Raw genomic sequence first — 16,976 nt, 5'->3', positions numbered from 1 at the left:
TACTGTACCTACTGTAGCAGCGCCTGTACTGTACCTACTGTAGCAGCGCCCGTACTGTACCTACTGAAGCACCGCCTGTACTGTACCTACTGTAGCAGCGCGATGTGTACACTGCGATGAGTGGGTCGCCGATAGATGGTTACTGAGAACTGTTGTGTGCTGAACGTATTATGCTATTGTGCGAGAGCTGTGCGTGTTTTGTGGTACATTTGCCCTGTGTTTATGGTGGGCAATATTGCGATAGTCCCATCTACCAACCAATGATTGTCGGACGGATTTTTGTTTGTCCGCGGATGGCAGAATGCCGCTAGACCTAGGTAGACTGTCACGGCAAACAGGTGATATATATATATATATATATATATATATATATATATTGGTGAGGTTTGTTGATGACTGTAGTGTGTGTGTGTGTATATATGTATATATGTGTGTGTGTGTGTGTGTGTGTGTGTGTGTGTGTGTGTGTGTGGTGTGTGTGGTGGGTGTGTGTGTGTGTGTGTGGTGTGTGTGTGTGTGTGTGTGTGTGTGTGTGTGTGTGTTGTGTGTGTGTGTGTGTGTGTGTGTGTGTGTGTGTGTGTGTGTGTGTGTGTGTGTGTGTGTGTGTGTGTGTGTGTGTGTGTGTGTGTGTGTGTGTGTGTGTGTGTGTGTGTGTGTGTGTGTGTGTGTGTGTGTGTGTGTGTGTGTGTGTGTGTGTGTGTGTGTGTGTGTGTGTGTGTGTGTGTGTGTGGTGTGTTGTGTGTGTGTGTGTGTGTGTGTGTGTGTGTGTGTGTGTGTGTGTGTGTGTGTGTGTGTGTTGTGTGTGTGTGTGTGTGTGTGTGTGTGTGTGTGTGTGTGTGTGTGTGTGTGTGTGTGTGTGTGTGTGTGTGCTGTGTGTGTGTGCTGTGTGTGTGTGTGTGGTGTGTGTGTGTGTGTGTGTGTGTGTGTGTGTGTGTGTGTGTGTGTGTGTGTGTGTGTGTGTGTGTGTGTGTGTGATGTGTGTGTGTGTGTGTGTGTGTGTGTGTGTGTGTGTGTGTGTGTGTGTGTGTGTGTTGTTGTGTGTGTGTGTGTGTGTGGTGTTGGTGTGTGTGTGTGGTGTGTGTGTGTGTGTGTGTGTGTGTGTGTGTGTGTGTGTTGTGTGTGTATGTGTATGTGTATGTGTATGTGTATGTGTGTGTGTGTGTGTCTTCCTTATTGTTTCCTTTCTCCTGAATCTTCGCGACGCCCCGTTCATCTGGAATCTCGGGGATGGACTCGCACGTGCTTGTATGTCTGTCCCACCGCTATGTTCTCTCCTTTATTCAATAGCCTCGAAATTTCCGTCCGGAAAAGCTCCCTGGTGGCTATCGGTGTTCTTTTCAGTATAAAAGACTGCTGCGTAGAATAACATATCACTATTTAGCTAAATGTGCCCCTCGATACGCCATCCTTTGATTACGTCATGCAGTGTTTTTATGGCGTCAGAGTCCCTGCCAGCCTAGCCGTGTCAGACTTGCCACCGCAGCGGACAGGCTGACTTAACTGATCTGGGCTGACTCACTTGTAGTATATCAATTCGCCAAGAGGTGGCTTGTTAACTGATGTGTATGTACTTTGTCACTGGGACTTCACGACGCACTCAGCTGCAAGGCTATATGGCATCGCTTATCTCTCACCCTGGCGGGAAGGGCGGACACCGCGGCGAATCGATGTATGTGTACTTGATCGAATGTCGTTATACGCGCGTATTTTGGGCCTTTCTCGTAGCATTCTGGCCAATTTGTCCGCGATTTTGTATTTCTTACTTGCATTCGCATTCTCGGTTACGGCACGTTTCTTAAGCTACTTGAATCATAATCCCATTCCCGTCATAACTAGGAAGGCTGTTCAAATTGCTGCATTGTGGACCACAAAACATGATTCGTGTTCGAAACTTGCATTTGACACGTAAGACTCTTAAAAGCCACACGCTGTCCTCTGGCTCATCGATTCATGCTGCCGTTCTGTCAATGTAGCCTCAAATTAGGCGGCGCGAAAAAGCGTCATAAGTTCACGTACATCTAGCTGGAAAATAAGGGGATTTGAAGCAGTAAAAAAGGCATAACTATACACTGCAGGAAATGATCTTGAAAATGACTAGCTCTGTTCCAAACTCCATACAAATGTGGAACAATCCCTTAAATGTGACATACAACGGGCCCTTTGGCTTTCCAATGAGACCCTTGATCGTCGGTCTCGAGCAGCCCTTGGACTCACTTAGGTTTTCCCTCGGGCCTCATTCAGGCCCCTTCAAGGCTCACTGGCTCACTCGGACCCCTTGCCAGCAAAAACCGCGGTTAGGCACTGGGTGTCCTTGGCCTACACAGGGGTCCTCATTGACTCAGGGACCAATGTAAATCTAGGGCCCGGGTTCTCCCTGTTTGGGAAATGTGCCCTTAGGCCCAGACTGACACGGGACAGACTGTTCAGTATTGATGATGCCTGACCAATGTAACTGTCCTCGCCGACACAGAGGCCTCCATCAACGCAACATAAATCTGAGTGGCATTCGAGTACCTCCAGTGGCTGCTGGCACTTTTCTCTTTATCACCGAAAATAATTTCCTGGTGCGACACTACTAGCTTTCGCTAGCTTGCATAGAGTAGACAACATGATATTAGGTCGCATTTTGAAATACATTCACACCGCACGTGCATGCCGTGCGTAAGCACATACTTGGTGCTTACGCAGTGCATACGCGTGAAAGTTACAGAAGATATCTCCCGATGTTGGCTTTTTGTCCATCTGACATGAAAGATAGCGCACGATCCGTGCGAGGACGGCGCTCGACGACGTCTCGCCTGTGCCGACAGCTCTGATGACGGCCGTGCGTCTCTGTCGCCAGATGCAAGGTGAACCAGCAGTCAGTGGCGCTGAAGAAGGTGCAGATTTTCGAGATGACGGACGCCAAGGCGCGGCTGGACTGTATGAAGGAGATCAACTTGCTGCAGGTATGGTAGGACGCCGCAAACCGAACTGATGTCGTTCGCATGCTGACGTCTCGACATAATTTCGGTATGAAATCGTGAGCTGGGGAGCCGTTCTGTTTTCCGCGTATTATTGTTAGTTCTTTTGCCCACGGACGTGTTAGACGCACGTGCATAGCCTCAGACAACAGGGACACGCTGTTTATGCGTCCGGCGCAGCCCTGCAGACGTTGCGTTTTTATCGAGCGCTCCGTACGTTCTGACCAATCAGACGCAATCGATGGATTGCGCTCTTAGGAATGAAGCATGCTAAGAACTGCGAACTGCGATTAACAACTGGCATGGTAACAGCAACTGCCTCGCTCTGCGTTGCCACGTGCATTTTATTTCATTGTTGTCCGTCCTATTGTCCTATCATGTCATGTCGTACGTCATGTCTTATTGCCTGTGACTGGCTAGAACGATATGCGGTTTCTAAATCGATATCCATCTAGAAAACCCAACGTGAGTTTGCCTGCTCATTGCCACCTAGAAGGCAAATATTTGGTGCGTCGCTGTTCTGCCCATCGCCTTTTGTGTATGGACAGCGCAAACGCCACGGTGTCATGCCGACCCAGTGTCGTAGGCGTGTCCTGACACATACATATATCGTGCCTCTGGTTGTCCTGGCTCGAGTGGCGGTACGCGCTGCCAGTAATCGCTAACGCACGGACGTCGTTCCTCTTCAGGCACCGTCCGTTGGTTTTTTTCTGGGTGAGACCCTGACTGGCCGGTGAAAGGGCCCCTGCTGACCTTCAAAGGGGAACCCGCTGGCCCCGCACGTTGGTTCTCGACTGCGAGACTCGAGGGGTCTATGATCATATACAGATCCTACCAGGGCCTCGGATAAGGAATTGTCACTGGGGGGCAATGCCAAAAACTATCATAACCCCCAGCCCTCATTAAGCAAGCCTGTCAGTCGATTTCGCTGAATTTCTAAGATAACACCCACCGGAAAATCAATTAAAAAACCATGGGTGGAGCTTCTCCAAAATTACTGGTGGGGCTAAGGCCAGCCAAAAGCTTAAGTGAAAACTCCGCCCCTAAAAAGATCATCTAGATCAATGCTGAAGTGAAATAACTTCGAAGCTATCTTCACTCCAGGTTATTTTACCCGCAGCCGTCAGCTGAACACAAATAAGGCACGTTTGTGGATATTCAGTTATTTCCACGATGTATCTGTGTTCTACTTCTTTCATGAGCACTGGAGGAACCGCGATATGCCTTTGTCACGTAACAATCGATCTGGATATAATTATACCTTGCACGATGCATCTCACTTAACTCATTTTCAGCAATCCGGCTTCACGTCTTGACGTAAATGCGTGGCAATGGATAAATGCAGACTTACTACGTTGACCGCCCACATTACGTTACGTACACCATATTGCTGAAGCTCCGAATCTCCTATGGTAGAGATGTATGTCATGTGCCAGGTTTCAATATTGCCAATCTGTTTTACAATCTCGCCACAGTTGATCTGACCTGACTGAGCTTGTCAACGTTATGCTTTAACAGCAGGTAGTTTTACCCAGGATGGCTTTGCTCCATGTAAATCCTATTTACCCACGTCACCCCTATATCCTCCTCTATTCTAGTTTCCACTAATATCCCTCAACATCTACGGTGAATATGTCCGTCCGCATCCACAATGCCGATGAGCTCTGTTGCCCCGCTGCATTTTTGCTAAAACACCACACAGAAGTTTGATTTCAAGACTTGCTTAATGCACACAACTGTGCATTAACAGTCGAAAGGCAACCCACGATTACGTGAACGTTCGCGTCCAAGATTTGATGAACAAGAGCTGCCGGTGGATACAGGCCTGGGAGTCACGATCAACGGGAACGCGTCAGGTGACCCGAACCACTCAGTTTGGGCATTTCGGCATGCTCTCGCCGCGTGACTGGTGAACGATCACCCGGAACGATGGTTCGTCGACCACGCAATGAGCTCGCCGCCTCATTTCCTCTGCCCGACATCGTTCAGGAGCTGATCGTCGGACACATGAACGTGAGAGACTCGACAGGGGACGCTCAGCTAGGCTCTGTCCTCCTCCTCCGACAATCAGTCGTGATGATACTGTGATTGTTCAGGAGCTGGTTGTCGGACGCATGAACGTGAGAGACTCGACAGGCGACTAGGCTCTGTCCTCCTTCTCCGACAGTCAGCTCGTGATAATACTGTGATTGTTCAGGAGCTGGTTGTCGGACGCATGAACGTGAGAGACTCGACAGGCGACTAGGCTCTGTCCTCCTTCTCCGACAGTCAGCTCGTGATAATACTGTGATTGTTCAGGAGCTGGTTGTCGGACGCATGAACGTGAGAGACTCGACAGGCGACTAGGCTCTGTCCTCCTTCACCGACAGTCAGCTCGTGATAATACTGTGATTGTTCAGGAGCTGGTTGTCGGACGCATGAACGTGAGAGACTCGACAGGCGACTAGGCTCTGTCCTCCTTCTCCGACAGTCAGCTCGTGATAATACTGTGATTGTTCAGGAGCTGGTTGTCGGACGCATGAACGTGAGAGACTCGACAGGCGACTAGGCTCTGTCCTCCTTCTCCGACAGTCAGCTCGTGATAATACTGTGATTGGTCAGGAGCTGGTTGTCGGACGCATGAACGTGAGAGACTCGACAGGCGACTAGGCTCTGTCCTCCTTCTCCGACAGTCAGTTCGTGATAATACTGTGATTGGTCAGGAGCTGGTCGTCGGAGGCATGAACGTGAGAGACTCGACAGGGGACGCCCAGCTAGGTTCTGTCCTCCCCACCGACAATCAGCGCGTGATGATACTGTGATTGGTCAGGCTTTAAAGGTGGTGAGGGCGTTGAATGAGCTGCTGTTGTGACATCTCTGTTGCAGCTTACGCAGTGGAGTCGGCGAGATCAAGTGACGTACGCTCTGTCGCCCGCCATAGTTGCAGGGCTTTACGATGTGACGCTGCACACGTGCTTTAACATGCGCTCGGGTGGGGGTCAAATTGCCGCCCCCGTAGGCTTTTCCAGAACGGTTTCCAAACGACGCGGCGTAGCCGCGCCAAATTTTGCATACCTGTAGAAAATTGAACGGCGGATTGTTTGACTTTAAAAATTTAGATGTACCTTTTAAGGTCGCCGATCTATGACAGCTCAAAGTCAGGCCATGGTTTCAGCGAAGGCAATTCCTAGGGAATCCTTCAATCTGATCCAAAAAACGGAGTGTTAGACGAAGCCATACATCTCTGAGATGCTTTCTTAGGCAGAACAGCAGTTAAATGAGCAAATAACATTGACCTAAGGTCAGGTGTGAGGGTCACACCAAGGTCAAAACCAACCTCTTTTGTTACTCTGGGGCTTGCTGTATGGGATAGTTTCTGGTGTTCATTTCGAGTTTATTGATAACAGGAACCGCATTATACATCTTCCATGGACTTCCCAGAGGTCAGAATAGGTCATTGACCTGAAATGACCAAGGCCAACATTTTGTTTTAGGAACGTACTGCCTAGCGTAATCTTTGTCGCTTAGTCAGATGCAAAACTCAACGCAATCTTGTATGGTTTTGGTTACCTTGACCTTCAAAAGGTCAAACAAGGTTACTGACCTTGAATGTTAGAACCTGTTATCTAGGTTCTGGAGCACTTTGAAAACCAACCCGGAACTTGACCTTGTTTGACCTTTTTTGACCCGAAAGTCATGACCTAGGAACCCAAAACTTTTACTTAAGTGAGTTCACGTACAGGTCAACACACCCTGTAAATTTGGTATTTCTGGCTTTCCTAGTTCTTGAGATCTCAGGGGGTGGGCAAATTGACCCCCACCCGAGCGAAGGGTATCTAGCCGGCCACCCGGGCGCTTGTTAAGTTTATTGACATGGCACGTCATGCCCCACGCGATAACGACAATATATATATATATATATATATATATATATATATATATATATATATATACACATGTGCGTATCATGTGTACTACACCACGAATCTTTCGCAGACTGCAATTCTCGGAACGTGACACTGACTGCCCATTCCCTTTTCCGATTGCAGCAACTCAACCACCCGAACATCATCAAGTACTTGGCTTCGTTTATCGAGGACAACGAGCTGAACATAGTGCTGGAGGTGGCGGATGCGGGTGACCTGCATCGCATGATCCGACACTTCCGCACGCAAAAGCGGCTCATCCCAGAGCGCACTATCTGGAAGTACTTCACGCAAGTGTGCAGCGCGCTGCAGCACATGCACAACAAGCGGATCATGCACCGGGGTGAGGCTGGGAGCGGGGACGGCCCAGCGGCCGGGCCGCAGCGCTGCTGCTGCCGGCAGAGCCGCCTGTGGGACAGGGCCGCTAAACAGATGTACGCATGGACGTCGTCAATCAAGACTTCACCTCCACTTGCAAGCTGACGCGCATCCCTGTGTTCCTCGCAATCTTCCTCCTTATCGCGGCTCCCCGCGCTGTCTTGTGTCCCAGGTCAAGCTGGTCTTAACATCAGCTGGCCGCAAACTTAATGGCCTCAATGTTCTGTCCCAGCAGTCATGCTTTTCACGGGCGTATGTCCTGACGACGGCTGACCGCAACGCTTTGTTTTTGGTTTTCATGGTTTTCATGGTTTCATGGTTTTTAACAAGTGACGCAATCCTTTCAAGCCTTTTTACAACTGTAGAATTGCTCCTTTTTAAAATTTAAGCTGATACTCGGCAGATTTTGGCAGAGTTACTCGAATATGAGTTTGGGCTTGCAGTAAAACTGCTTCCCCCGACATTGCAGTTTTACCCGAATGCAGCTCTCCAATCCGCCAATAATGTAAACATCCGATTTTCTGTGCTGACAAAATTAGGCCTTCTGGCGTGTTATTAACAGAAATGTCAACACGGAGAGACGGTTGGCGTATACACGTGCCACGCTTGTGCATCACAGCTCATGTGCGCACACATTTGCGGGTGAAGGTCAGTGTACGACGTCTCTCAAACTGCCCTGTATCCAGACGGTGACACCGTCTAAGGTGCAGGACATGCATGCTGGGACGGCCGCACACCAAAGCCAGATTTACCATCTATCATATCGCATTGCCTTTGGACTTGGGGCCGTGTGCAGTAAAGCGCTTGTGCCTCAGGTTAAACTCATTTCCTACCAGCATTCATGCTTAGTTCCTTCTTGCTCTTGACGTGGGGTATGTGTAGCGATAATCGTGAGAGCACGACGTAACGCTCTAACATTAAACGTTTATTCCAGACATCAAGCCAGCGAACGTGTTCGTGACAGGGGAGGGAGTTGTGAAGCTGGGAGATCTCGGACTGGGCCGGTATTTCAGGTGAGAGTCTCCTACATTATCTCGGCCGTGATGGTGGCCTTCGACTCATGGAAGTATTAATATAGGTACAATTCAGTCTTTATTGATGTTGATTACTCACCGTTCGCTCTCGTCTAGTGTAGTTTATTTATAATGTTTTTTTCCTGCTCGGATACCTGTTTCTTCCTCGCTCATTTGCCAAAAGAGTCGCTTTAACTGAAGACAGGGACGACGCCAATGGGGGAGTAAGGGGGCCATGTCCCGCCTTCTCCCTCTCACTGAGCCGAGAGTTGTTAGCCAGATAGTGGGCGATTTCGCTGAAAAAAGAATGTTTCGCTAATCGTCACATTTGGTGAATATGAAGAACTGTTCACGGCTGATCATTTTTCACCCTGATGCCCGGAATCTCACATTTTTGTCCCCTGACTGTTTGGCGAGCCATCCCACTGAATAGTTATGTTATGTTATGGATAGTTATGTTATGGTCATGGCAGCTATACTAATAGTTATTGAAGCCTGTCCGCCGGGGATGATCTTAAGCGAAGCTCTTTGCATGTCAATATTCACATTTTTGCTTGCTTTACGACAACCGACAACGTAAGAACCCTCCTGACGAACCCTCAAACCTCTGCGTCAAGTGACATTGAAAGATCGTAAACATCTGGTGTGCCGGGTAAACCCCTGTGTGCTCTGTGAATCAGTGCACCTGGCGAATGTGAGGCCGTGTAGTTAATCACCTTGAAGCGGATTGCATAACATATCAAAGTCACACCGTGGCGTTGAGTACATTTGACAATTTGGAGCACCAATGTGTGGCCACAGAATATTTTCGAAATTGCCCAAACGTAGAATATAGAATCCCGTCATTTTGCAGCTAACATCGGATCTGATTTAATAAGTATGGCAGTCAAACGTCAGTGGACGGACGTCGTACGGCGGGCAGACATTGTTGACGCGTCTGGATTCCTCTCCTCCCTCTGTCTCCTCTCTTTTAAAGTGATGACAGTTTCCATCATTGCTGATCCATTTGGTTGCACAATATATTTTATACGCGGAACCTTTGGTCAGGGGTAGGCAAACAAATAAGCTGTTCAGAAGAAGCAATTGACATGCAAGGCTATGCACACGAAAGGAAGTGAGGAGCATCCGGTTCAGTTGGTTGCTCCTATTAATGAAGTCTGTGTGTGAATTATGACTGCAATCGTTGTGCATACAAACCACGGGCCGGAAGTCAGAACACCTTATAGGCAGTCATAATTGAATTGGACGCATTTTGTGAACTTTTACAACAATTGTTTCTCTTGGACAACGCATTAAATCCCTGAGTCCCCAGCAAACACGCATTTATAGCCAATACAGTCAAAAACTGAAACGACCACGAAATTGCTTTTGTTATCGATGACAGATGTCGAAAACAAAATCCATTGCATATGCATGCATATATACATACAAATATGCATGCATACATACGCACATGTGCACAAATATATTTTTGAAATATTGACCGGAATGGATCGAAGGATATTGGCTCCACGTGAAAAGCAAAGGCTATCCTCTATTAGTAACTTTTTGCGTGGGTCCTTGTCCTGACCTAAGGTTTATGGTTAACACAGGATAGACGCTTAGCACGCGCTCGGATGGGGTCAGTTTGAACCCCGAAGGTTTTTACGACATAATTTTCGAACGGTGTGGTGTAACTGCGCCAAGTTATGCACACCTGTAGGCGAATGAATAGCAGATCGCTTGGTATAAAAATTAGATGCACCTTGCAAGGTCGCTGATCTTTTGTCGGTAAAAGTCAGGCTGTGGCTCTCAGTAAAAGTAATTTCTATGGAACCGTCCAGTCTGGTGCAAAAACAGAGACTTAGATGAAGCCATGCATCCCTGAGATGGTTTCCTAGGCAACGAGTAATTGAGCTAAGGATTTCAACAAATCTCATTGCCCTAGCGGTATGTATGAAGGTCAGACCGAGGTCAAAATCAAGCTGCTTTTTATTAGAGATCCTGCTTCATGGATATATGCTGGTGATTATTAGAATTTCTTGATAATGGGGACCACAACAGACATCTTTCATGGACTTCGTAAAAGTCAGAGTAATTTACTGAACTCAAATGATCCCGATCAACGTTCTGCTTTTAGGAACGTACCGCCCAAATTAATCCCTATCGCTTAGCCAAATTCAAAACTGAAAGCAATTTCATAGGTTTTTGGTCACCACGACATTCTAAAGGTCAAACAAGGGTACTGACTAAAACGAACACCAGATGACCTTTAGTTTAGACCAGGTATCTAGGTTCAGGGCGGTTGTATGAGGTCCCAGAGTACTTAGATTACCAATCTTGAGTTTGGCTTTATTTAACCTTATTTGACCCCAATGCCGTAACCTATAAACCCCAAATTTTGATACAAGTGAGTTCACGTACGGAACCCTGTGAATTTGATGTTTCTGGCTTTCTTAGAATTTGAGATTTCAGAGGAATCAAATTGACCCGTACCTGAAAGAAGAATATTCACCCGGCCATCCAGGCGCGTGTTGAGCATTCTTAAGTTCGTCATCCCATATGCCTCTAAATTGAGCATTCGTATAACTTGTTAATTTTGAACATTTTCCTGAACACAACAAAACACACAAATAGGGTGATGATGGACGTGCACTAATACTCTTAACTATGCACTTACTTTTGCCTCTTCAAAATATTGTACACGAGATAAAAGTACGCAATCACAAAATGCAATAGTTATTCTATTCGACAGGAAAGATGGGACCTCTCCAATACTGCATAAATCTGAATGCTCACCGTTCGAATGGCTGATGCAAATGCACAATGTGGTGTAAATAACGCTAATATTTTGAAATGCCATAACTTGCACACGCCATTGATTGTTTTTACTCACTGGCCATTGTCGAATTGCCTTTAACACACTCGCTTGAGTGGAGGTCAACTTCAATCTCGAAGGTTAATAAAAGTCCACACCGCGCGATGCAGCCACGCTAAACTTTGTAGAACTGTAAGCACTTAACTAGCCAATCTTTTGATGTAACAATAACATATACCTTGCAAGGTTGCTGACCTATGGCTGACCTATGACCTATGGCAGACCACAATCAGGCCGTGGCTGTTAGCGAAAAAATCCTAGGAAGTCGTCCAATTTGATGCGACGACGTAGTGTTATACGAGGGCATACAATTTTGATATGGCTTCTTAGACAATTAAACTATTGAAATTAGGATTACGATTAATTTCATTCACCTTTGGTCGGGTATGGAGTTCATTATCACACTTTGTGACACTCACTTTGAATTCGCACATCACAAGGACGGCAAACGTTTCCTTATTTTGACTTCATGAAGATAAGAGCAGGTACCTGACCTAAGATGACCCTAGTCATTTTTTTGCCATCAGGAGCATGGTAGTGCTAGGAGCTTTGGTAGTACTTGGCGTCAATTGTAGATTCGAAATAAACCTACAGGGGTTTAGTCATTTTTACATTCTAAAGGTCAAATCATGTGACTGACCTGACATGAATCCCAGGGACATTTTGCTTGCAATGTGGTATCTAGGTTTACGATTGTTGCGTGAAGCACTACGAGCACTTCGGTCAAAGGGCTTGACGTTGTTTCACCTGAATTGATCCGAACGTCACAACCTAATTATTGACACTTTTGACACAAACGGGCTCACATAGAGCCTTACCTACCCTATGAATCTGGATTCTCTATCTCTCCCAGTTTTTACATCCCAGGGTGTTAAATTGACCTCTCCTCCTGCATCCGAGCGCGGCTTATTTAGCTGGCCACCCGGGCGCGTGTTTGAGGGTGACCGCATTGCTCCTGATGCATGCCTGGAGGGTGCCCACCAACATTTCGCAAGTAAGGCAGACTGCGCCGTAGCCCACACGATCAAGCTCAGATCGGTCGTCCTGTGGCGTACTGAGGCGTGACCGGTGCTCTGTCGTGGCCGGACAGCACGTGCACGACGGAGCTGATCACGCTGGTGGGCACGCCGTACTACATGTCGCCGGAGCGGATCCACGAGCGAGGCTACAACTTCAAGTCGGACATCTGGTCGTTGGGCTGCCTGCTGTACGAGATGGCCGCGCTACAGTCACCGTTCTTCGGCGAGAAGATGACGCTCTACTCTCTCTGCAAGAAGATCGAGAGCTGTGATTACCCGCCGCTGCCCTCCGACCACTACTCGGACGTGGTACGTGCAGCGTGGGGCCGCGCGGCGCCAGTCGATCGATGCGACCGTGCTCGTCCGGTGCAGCCCTTTATTCGAGGTCGGCCGCTCGGGGCGATCGATAAGGGTGAACATGTCTTGTAACGTGTGGGCGTCGGGGTCAAGCAACGGCGATGTAGGATACTACCCCAAACGTAACAACAACATTGACCTGGGATTATTGTGTTTGTTACGGGTAATTACACGTCGCTGTGTCCGCCGATTTTCCTTCATATCACCTACGGGTTGGCCGACGTTCATTTGGACGGAAGTCACGAAGTTTATATCTCTCGCCTTATTGAAGAAAATGCATTAATTTATTACCTGAAATGCCCAGCTCACATTAACGACATATCCGCTGTGACCCATCTAAACTTGAAAGCAATGCAAAGAGCAGTCATATCTCTCTTTTCGCGAACTATTACTTCGTTACAGCATCTGATTCCTTTGCAACTCAGCTACCATGACACTGTCCAGGAAACAGTTACCTAGTCCATAACTGAAAGAAGTCAAAATTGTCTCCTGGAAACACAGGTATGACATGCACCATGCATGCGGACTTGCTTCAAATTGATACTTCATGTTTTCACCAGGAATTATTTAAAAGCTTCCCTCCTTACCTCATCCCTTTGTTTTTATACTTCTCCTGGCATGGATCATAAGTTATGATAGCTCGCTTTGAATTTAATTATAATTAAACGCTTATGAGAACCTACTTTAAAGATGCTGTCCCTTGCTCTTTCGCGTCAGGCAACCTGACTGAGCTAATACCGGTGGCGGGGTGCTCAGCGTCTGACTGAGCTAATACCGGTGGCGGGCTGCTCAGCGTAGGCAGACCAGTTTTGCTGAATATAAATTGCACGTACTTTTGATCACTTTTTACTCCTTCCCTGGTTACGTACTGATTACGCTGGGCGAAACCCCCTTCCTTTGATAACGGCATGCCAAGCGTAACGTCTCAAAAAGGTGATGTCCGCTTAACCTCCAACTGAGATGAGAGCTTGACAACAGTACGCAGACCTAGCGTTTTAAAGCATTTTGAGAACTGTAAGCGCGATATGCAATCACATCTGAGCATAAAATGACGGGGTTCAAACGTTCCTTCCTCTGTTAAGCTTCGGTTAGTGCCATCCAACTCCCCACCCCCACCCACGCCATGCGCGACCGAATTTATAGCCGAGTACATGCCCACCACTTATCCCACAACAATGAAAACCACGCAGAGAAAAGTGCCTTCCATGCTCCCTTTATTGTCAGGAGCGCTTTTGGAAGCTCACTAAGCGGACCATTACGGCTTCACTCGGCACTAAATGCCGCCTCCATGTCAACAGTGGGAAAGATGGTTGCGGCCGCGCTGGCATGTGCCTGGTGGCTAGCGATGGTGTGGTTTGAACGGCCGCCATGTTTTCTGTGACGCCATTTCACACGGGCCGAACGCGAGCTTCTGCGACCCAGTGAATGAGCGATTCCGGCCTCTTCGGCTACTTCAGCAGCGGGGCAGTGCCGCTGAATGGAGAGCGTGCAGTGGCCTCTATAGTGGCGGCCGGCCGGCGGCGTCCAGCAGCCCCCCCCCCCCCTCACCACTGTAACGCCAGCACCATCCGTTGGTTTACTTCAGCTGATGGGCTGGTGGGCAGACTTGACGACAGTCGTCATTATCATTGCCACCGGCCGGACTCTCAGACCGCTCTTCGCACATATGTTTTCCACTCCGCAGTTTGGGAAACTACTGGAACGATGGCATCTCATTGACGTGCGTCGTCCACTGCCTCAGTTCGGGTAACTTATGGATCAATGGTGTCAGACACAATGACATTACTTTGCACGCCGTTGATCCGTTTAGGAACATGTCAGATGAGCGCCACGTTAACATCATTTACCGTTCGTTCCCGAAGCTGACTTGGTGGACCAGGGCCTGTATTTCCACTAGCACAGTGCATAGCTACATCAGTTCAGCAGTCTGCCGGAGCAGTACCTGACCCCCATTAACGCCGAGCGCCAGTCGTTCTTCCGCAGCTCAGGAGTCTGGCGGAGCCGTGGCTGACAACCCTCTGATGACGCCGTGCCGGGCGCCGTTGCAGTTCAGGAGTCTGGTGGACCAGTGCCTGACGCCGGACCCGGCCGGGCGGCCAGACATCGCGCACGTCACCCGACTGGCGGCCGAGATGCATGAGAAGACGGCCGTGCCCGGCAGCGCTGTGAGCACCACCAGCTACGCCAGTCTCAAGTCCAGCGACGGCTTCATCAAACCGCAGTAGCTGCTGCTTGCTGCCGGTATCTAAAGATACCCCGCGGCGTGCCCAGAGGCCCAGCACCGCCTCCCGTCGCGGGTGCGGGAGTCTAGCACCGTCTCCCAACGCGGGTTCGGAAGTCTGGCACCGCCTCCCGTCGCGGGTGCGGGAGTCCAGCACCGCCTCCCGTCGCGGGTGCAGGAGTCCAGCACCGTCTCCCAACGCGGGTTCGGAAGTCTGGCACCGGCTCCCGTCGCATGTCTGGAAGTCTCGCACCGACCCCCTCCCCCGTCGCGGGTTTGGAAGTCTAGCAACGTCCCTCGTCGCGGGTTCGGGAGTCATGCCCCATCCCCCGTCGCGAGTTCGGGAGTCTAGCACAGCCTCCCGTTACGGGATCGGAAGTCTGGCATCGCCTCCCGTCGCATGTCTGGAAGCCTCGCACCGACCCCTCCCCCCGTCGCGGGCTTGGAAGTCTAGCAGCGTCCCTCGTTGCGGGTTCGGGAGTCATGCCCCATCCCCCGTCGCGAGTTCGGGAGTCATGCCCCATCCCCCGTCGCGGGTTCGGGAGTCCAGCACCGCCTCCCGTCGCGGGTTCGGAAGTCTAGCACCGCCTCCCGTCGCAGGTTCGGAAGTCTAGCACCATCTCCCGTTGCGGAGTCGGAAGTCTGGCACCGCCTCCCGTCGCAGATTCGGAAGTCTGGCACCACCTCCCGCTGCGGAGTCGGAAGTCTGGCACCGCCTCCCGTCGCGGGCCCGGAAGTTTAGCACAATCTCCCGTCGCGGGCACGGGAGTCGTACTCTGGTCGAGTCGTCGCCTAGCCTCGCTGGAGTGCACACTTTCTCAGGCTGAGACCAGGCGTCACCCACCGGCGGTTGGGGGCCTCTGGCGAGCTAAAGATGTTGTCGGTACCTGTCCTGGGTCGGCCGGCGATGCCGTCAGCGGAGGTCTACCCGGACCTCATCACAACATCTATGTTTGGTGTGTCAGTGCGCGTGCTTGACTAAGTTGTCGTGTGCCAGGCCCAGTGGAAGCGTACCACTCGATTCCGTCCATCTGCCGTCCAGGGACGTCTTGTTCGCCTACTGTATTTCTGTGGATATGGAGTGCATTACCGTTTGTAAGACGTGATGTTTGGAATGGCAATCAGGTGAGCGTTTTGATTATATGGCTTGGCAGCTAACGGCACGCTATGCAAGCCACAAATGCAGACGGCCGGCACAGGTTAAGGCACGGTATCCATGCACGGAACGAAGTAAATCCACATCCACCGCCAGGCACTGTGCCTGCCCGCCCGTGAATGTTTTCATATATTTACCTGATCGTTGTCGGTAGTTCACGCTGCCAGGAACCGAAGATCGCAAACGCTGAATAATAAACCCGATTCGTTGGCCTTGTCACTCGTCGATGCCAAGCCGGTAACTCCAGAACGTAGTTCACGTACTGATGCCGTTCAAGCTAAGTGTTTCGGCCATACGTCGCGTATGCTTTTCCTTTATTGGAAATTAGACGACAGAGAGTGATCGTCCGGAAGACACTGTGCCGATGGAACGCCTTTGACCTCGCCACATTTGAGCCAATGTCCGTGGCTTCCATAAATTGTTGTGTTCTCTCGCCCGATGGGACTGCGCAGGCACATTGTCATGCGAGTCACCATTCTCCTCGCTCAGTTGCGCTTGCAGATAACTCAGCGCTGGTGTGAACCAAAGTCAAACCGCAGAATTCAAAACGCTCATCGATCGTACTGTGGTCTTAAAATTGACTTCGAAGCCTAGTTACCCGGTAGAGTGAGTAGAAAATACCGCTTACCTCTAACCATGTTTGTATCTAAAAAAAAAAGAAGGTCGTCATGCCTCCAAATGGCGGCAGACAACATTGCAGACCGCCCTGACGACTGGTAAAGACGGCAATTTTCCAACTAGCGGTACCGTGTACAGTAGTTTGGTCACTACGCTGGGCGACGACAGCAGACACTCGCCAGCGTACAACGCCACACCAAACGGCGGTCACAGCTCCTAGACATGGATACTAACGTGGCCGTTTTCTACCCAACGCACAGCAACGCGTCGAACGCTGACAGTGCTCAACGGGATGATCGGGCTGTAATAAGTTTGCAAAACAACGAAATGTTCTTCTGAGTGATGACTGATGTGATGATGTGATGATGACTCTTCTTCCAAAATGAAACCCATCCTTCACCGTAAAAATCACTATCAACCAACCATTCCTAGTGAACGATGCTACGTAACTTTTTACCTATTATGGCATTTAGAGACCAAGCGCCGACT

General features: G+C 49.5%; 1 protein-coding gene across 1 annotated transcript; it reads left to right on the top strand.

Moving 5' to 3' along the window:
* Positions 1-2,842: 2,842 nt before the first annotated feature.
* On the top strand, positions 2,843-16,088 carry LOC119103703 (serine/threonine-protein kinase Nek7; the record flags this gene model as incomplete). Its single annotated transcript, XM_037227330.1, is given in 6 exon segments — positions 2,843-2,948; positions 6,992-7,211; positions 8,181-8,259; positions 12,207-12,444; positions 14,541-14,733; positions 15,314-16,088. Coding segments are annotated over 5 exon segments (820 nt in total), but the record flags the coding sequence as incomplete, so codon positions are not given.
* Positions 16,089-16,976: the final 888 nt, after the last annotated feature.

This window comes from Pollicipes pollicipes, unplaced genomic scaffold, assembly GCF_011947565.3.
Source record: "Pollicipes pollicipes isolate AB1234 unplaced genomic scaffold, Ppol_2.1 Scaffold_5724;HRSCAF=6776_pilon_pilon_pilon, whole genome shotgun sequence".
NCBI classification, from domain to species: Eukaryota; Metazoa; Arthropoda; class Thecostraca; order Pollicipedomorpha; family Pollicipedidae; genus Pollicipes; species Pollicipes pollicipes.
The sequence above is the reverse complement of the archived record's forward strand: the minus strand, read 5'-3'. Positions and strand labels throughout refer to the sequence as shown.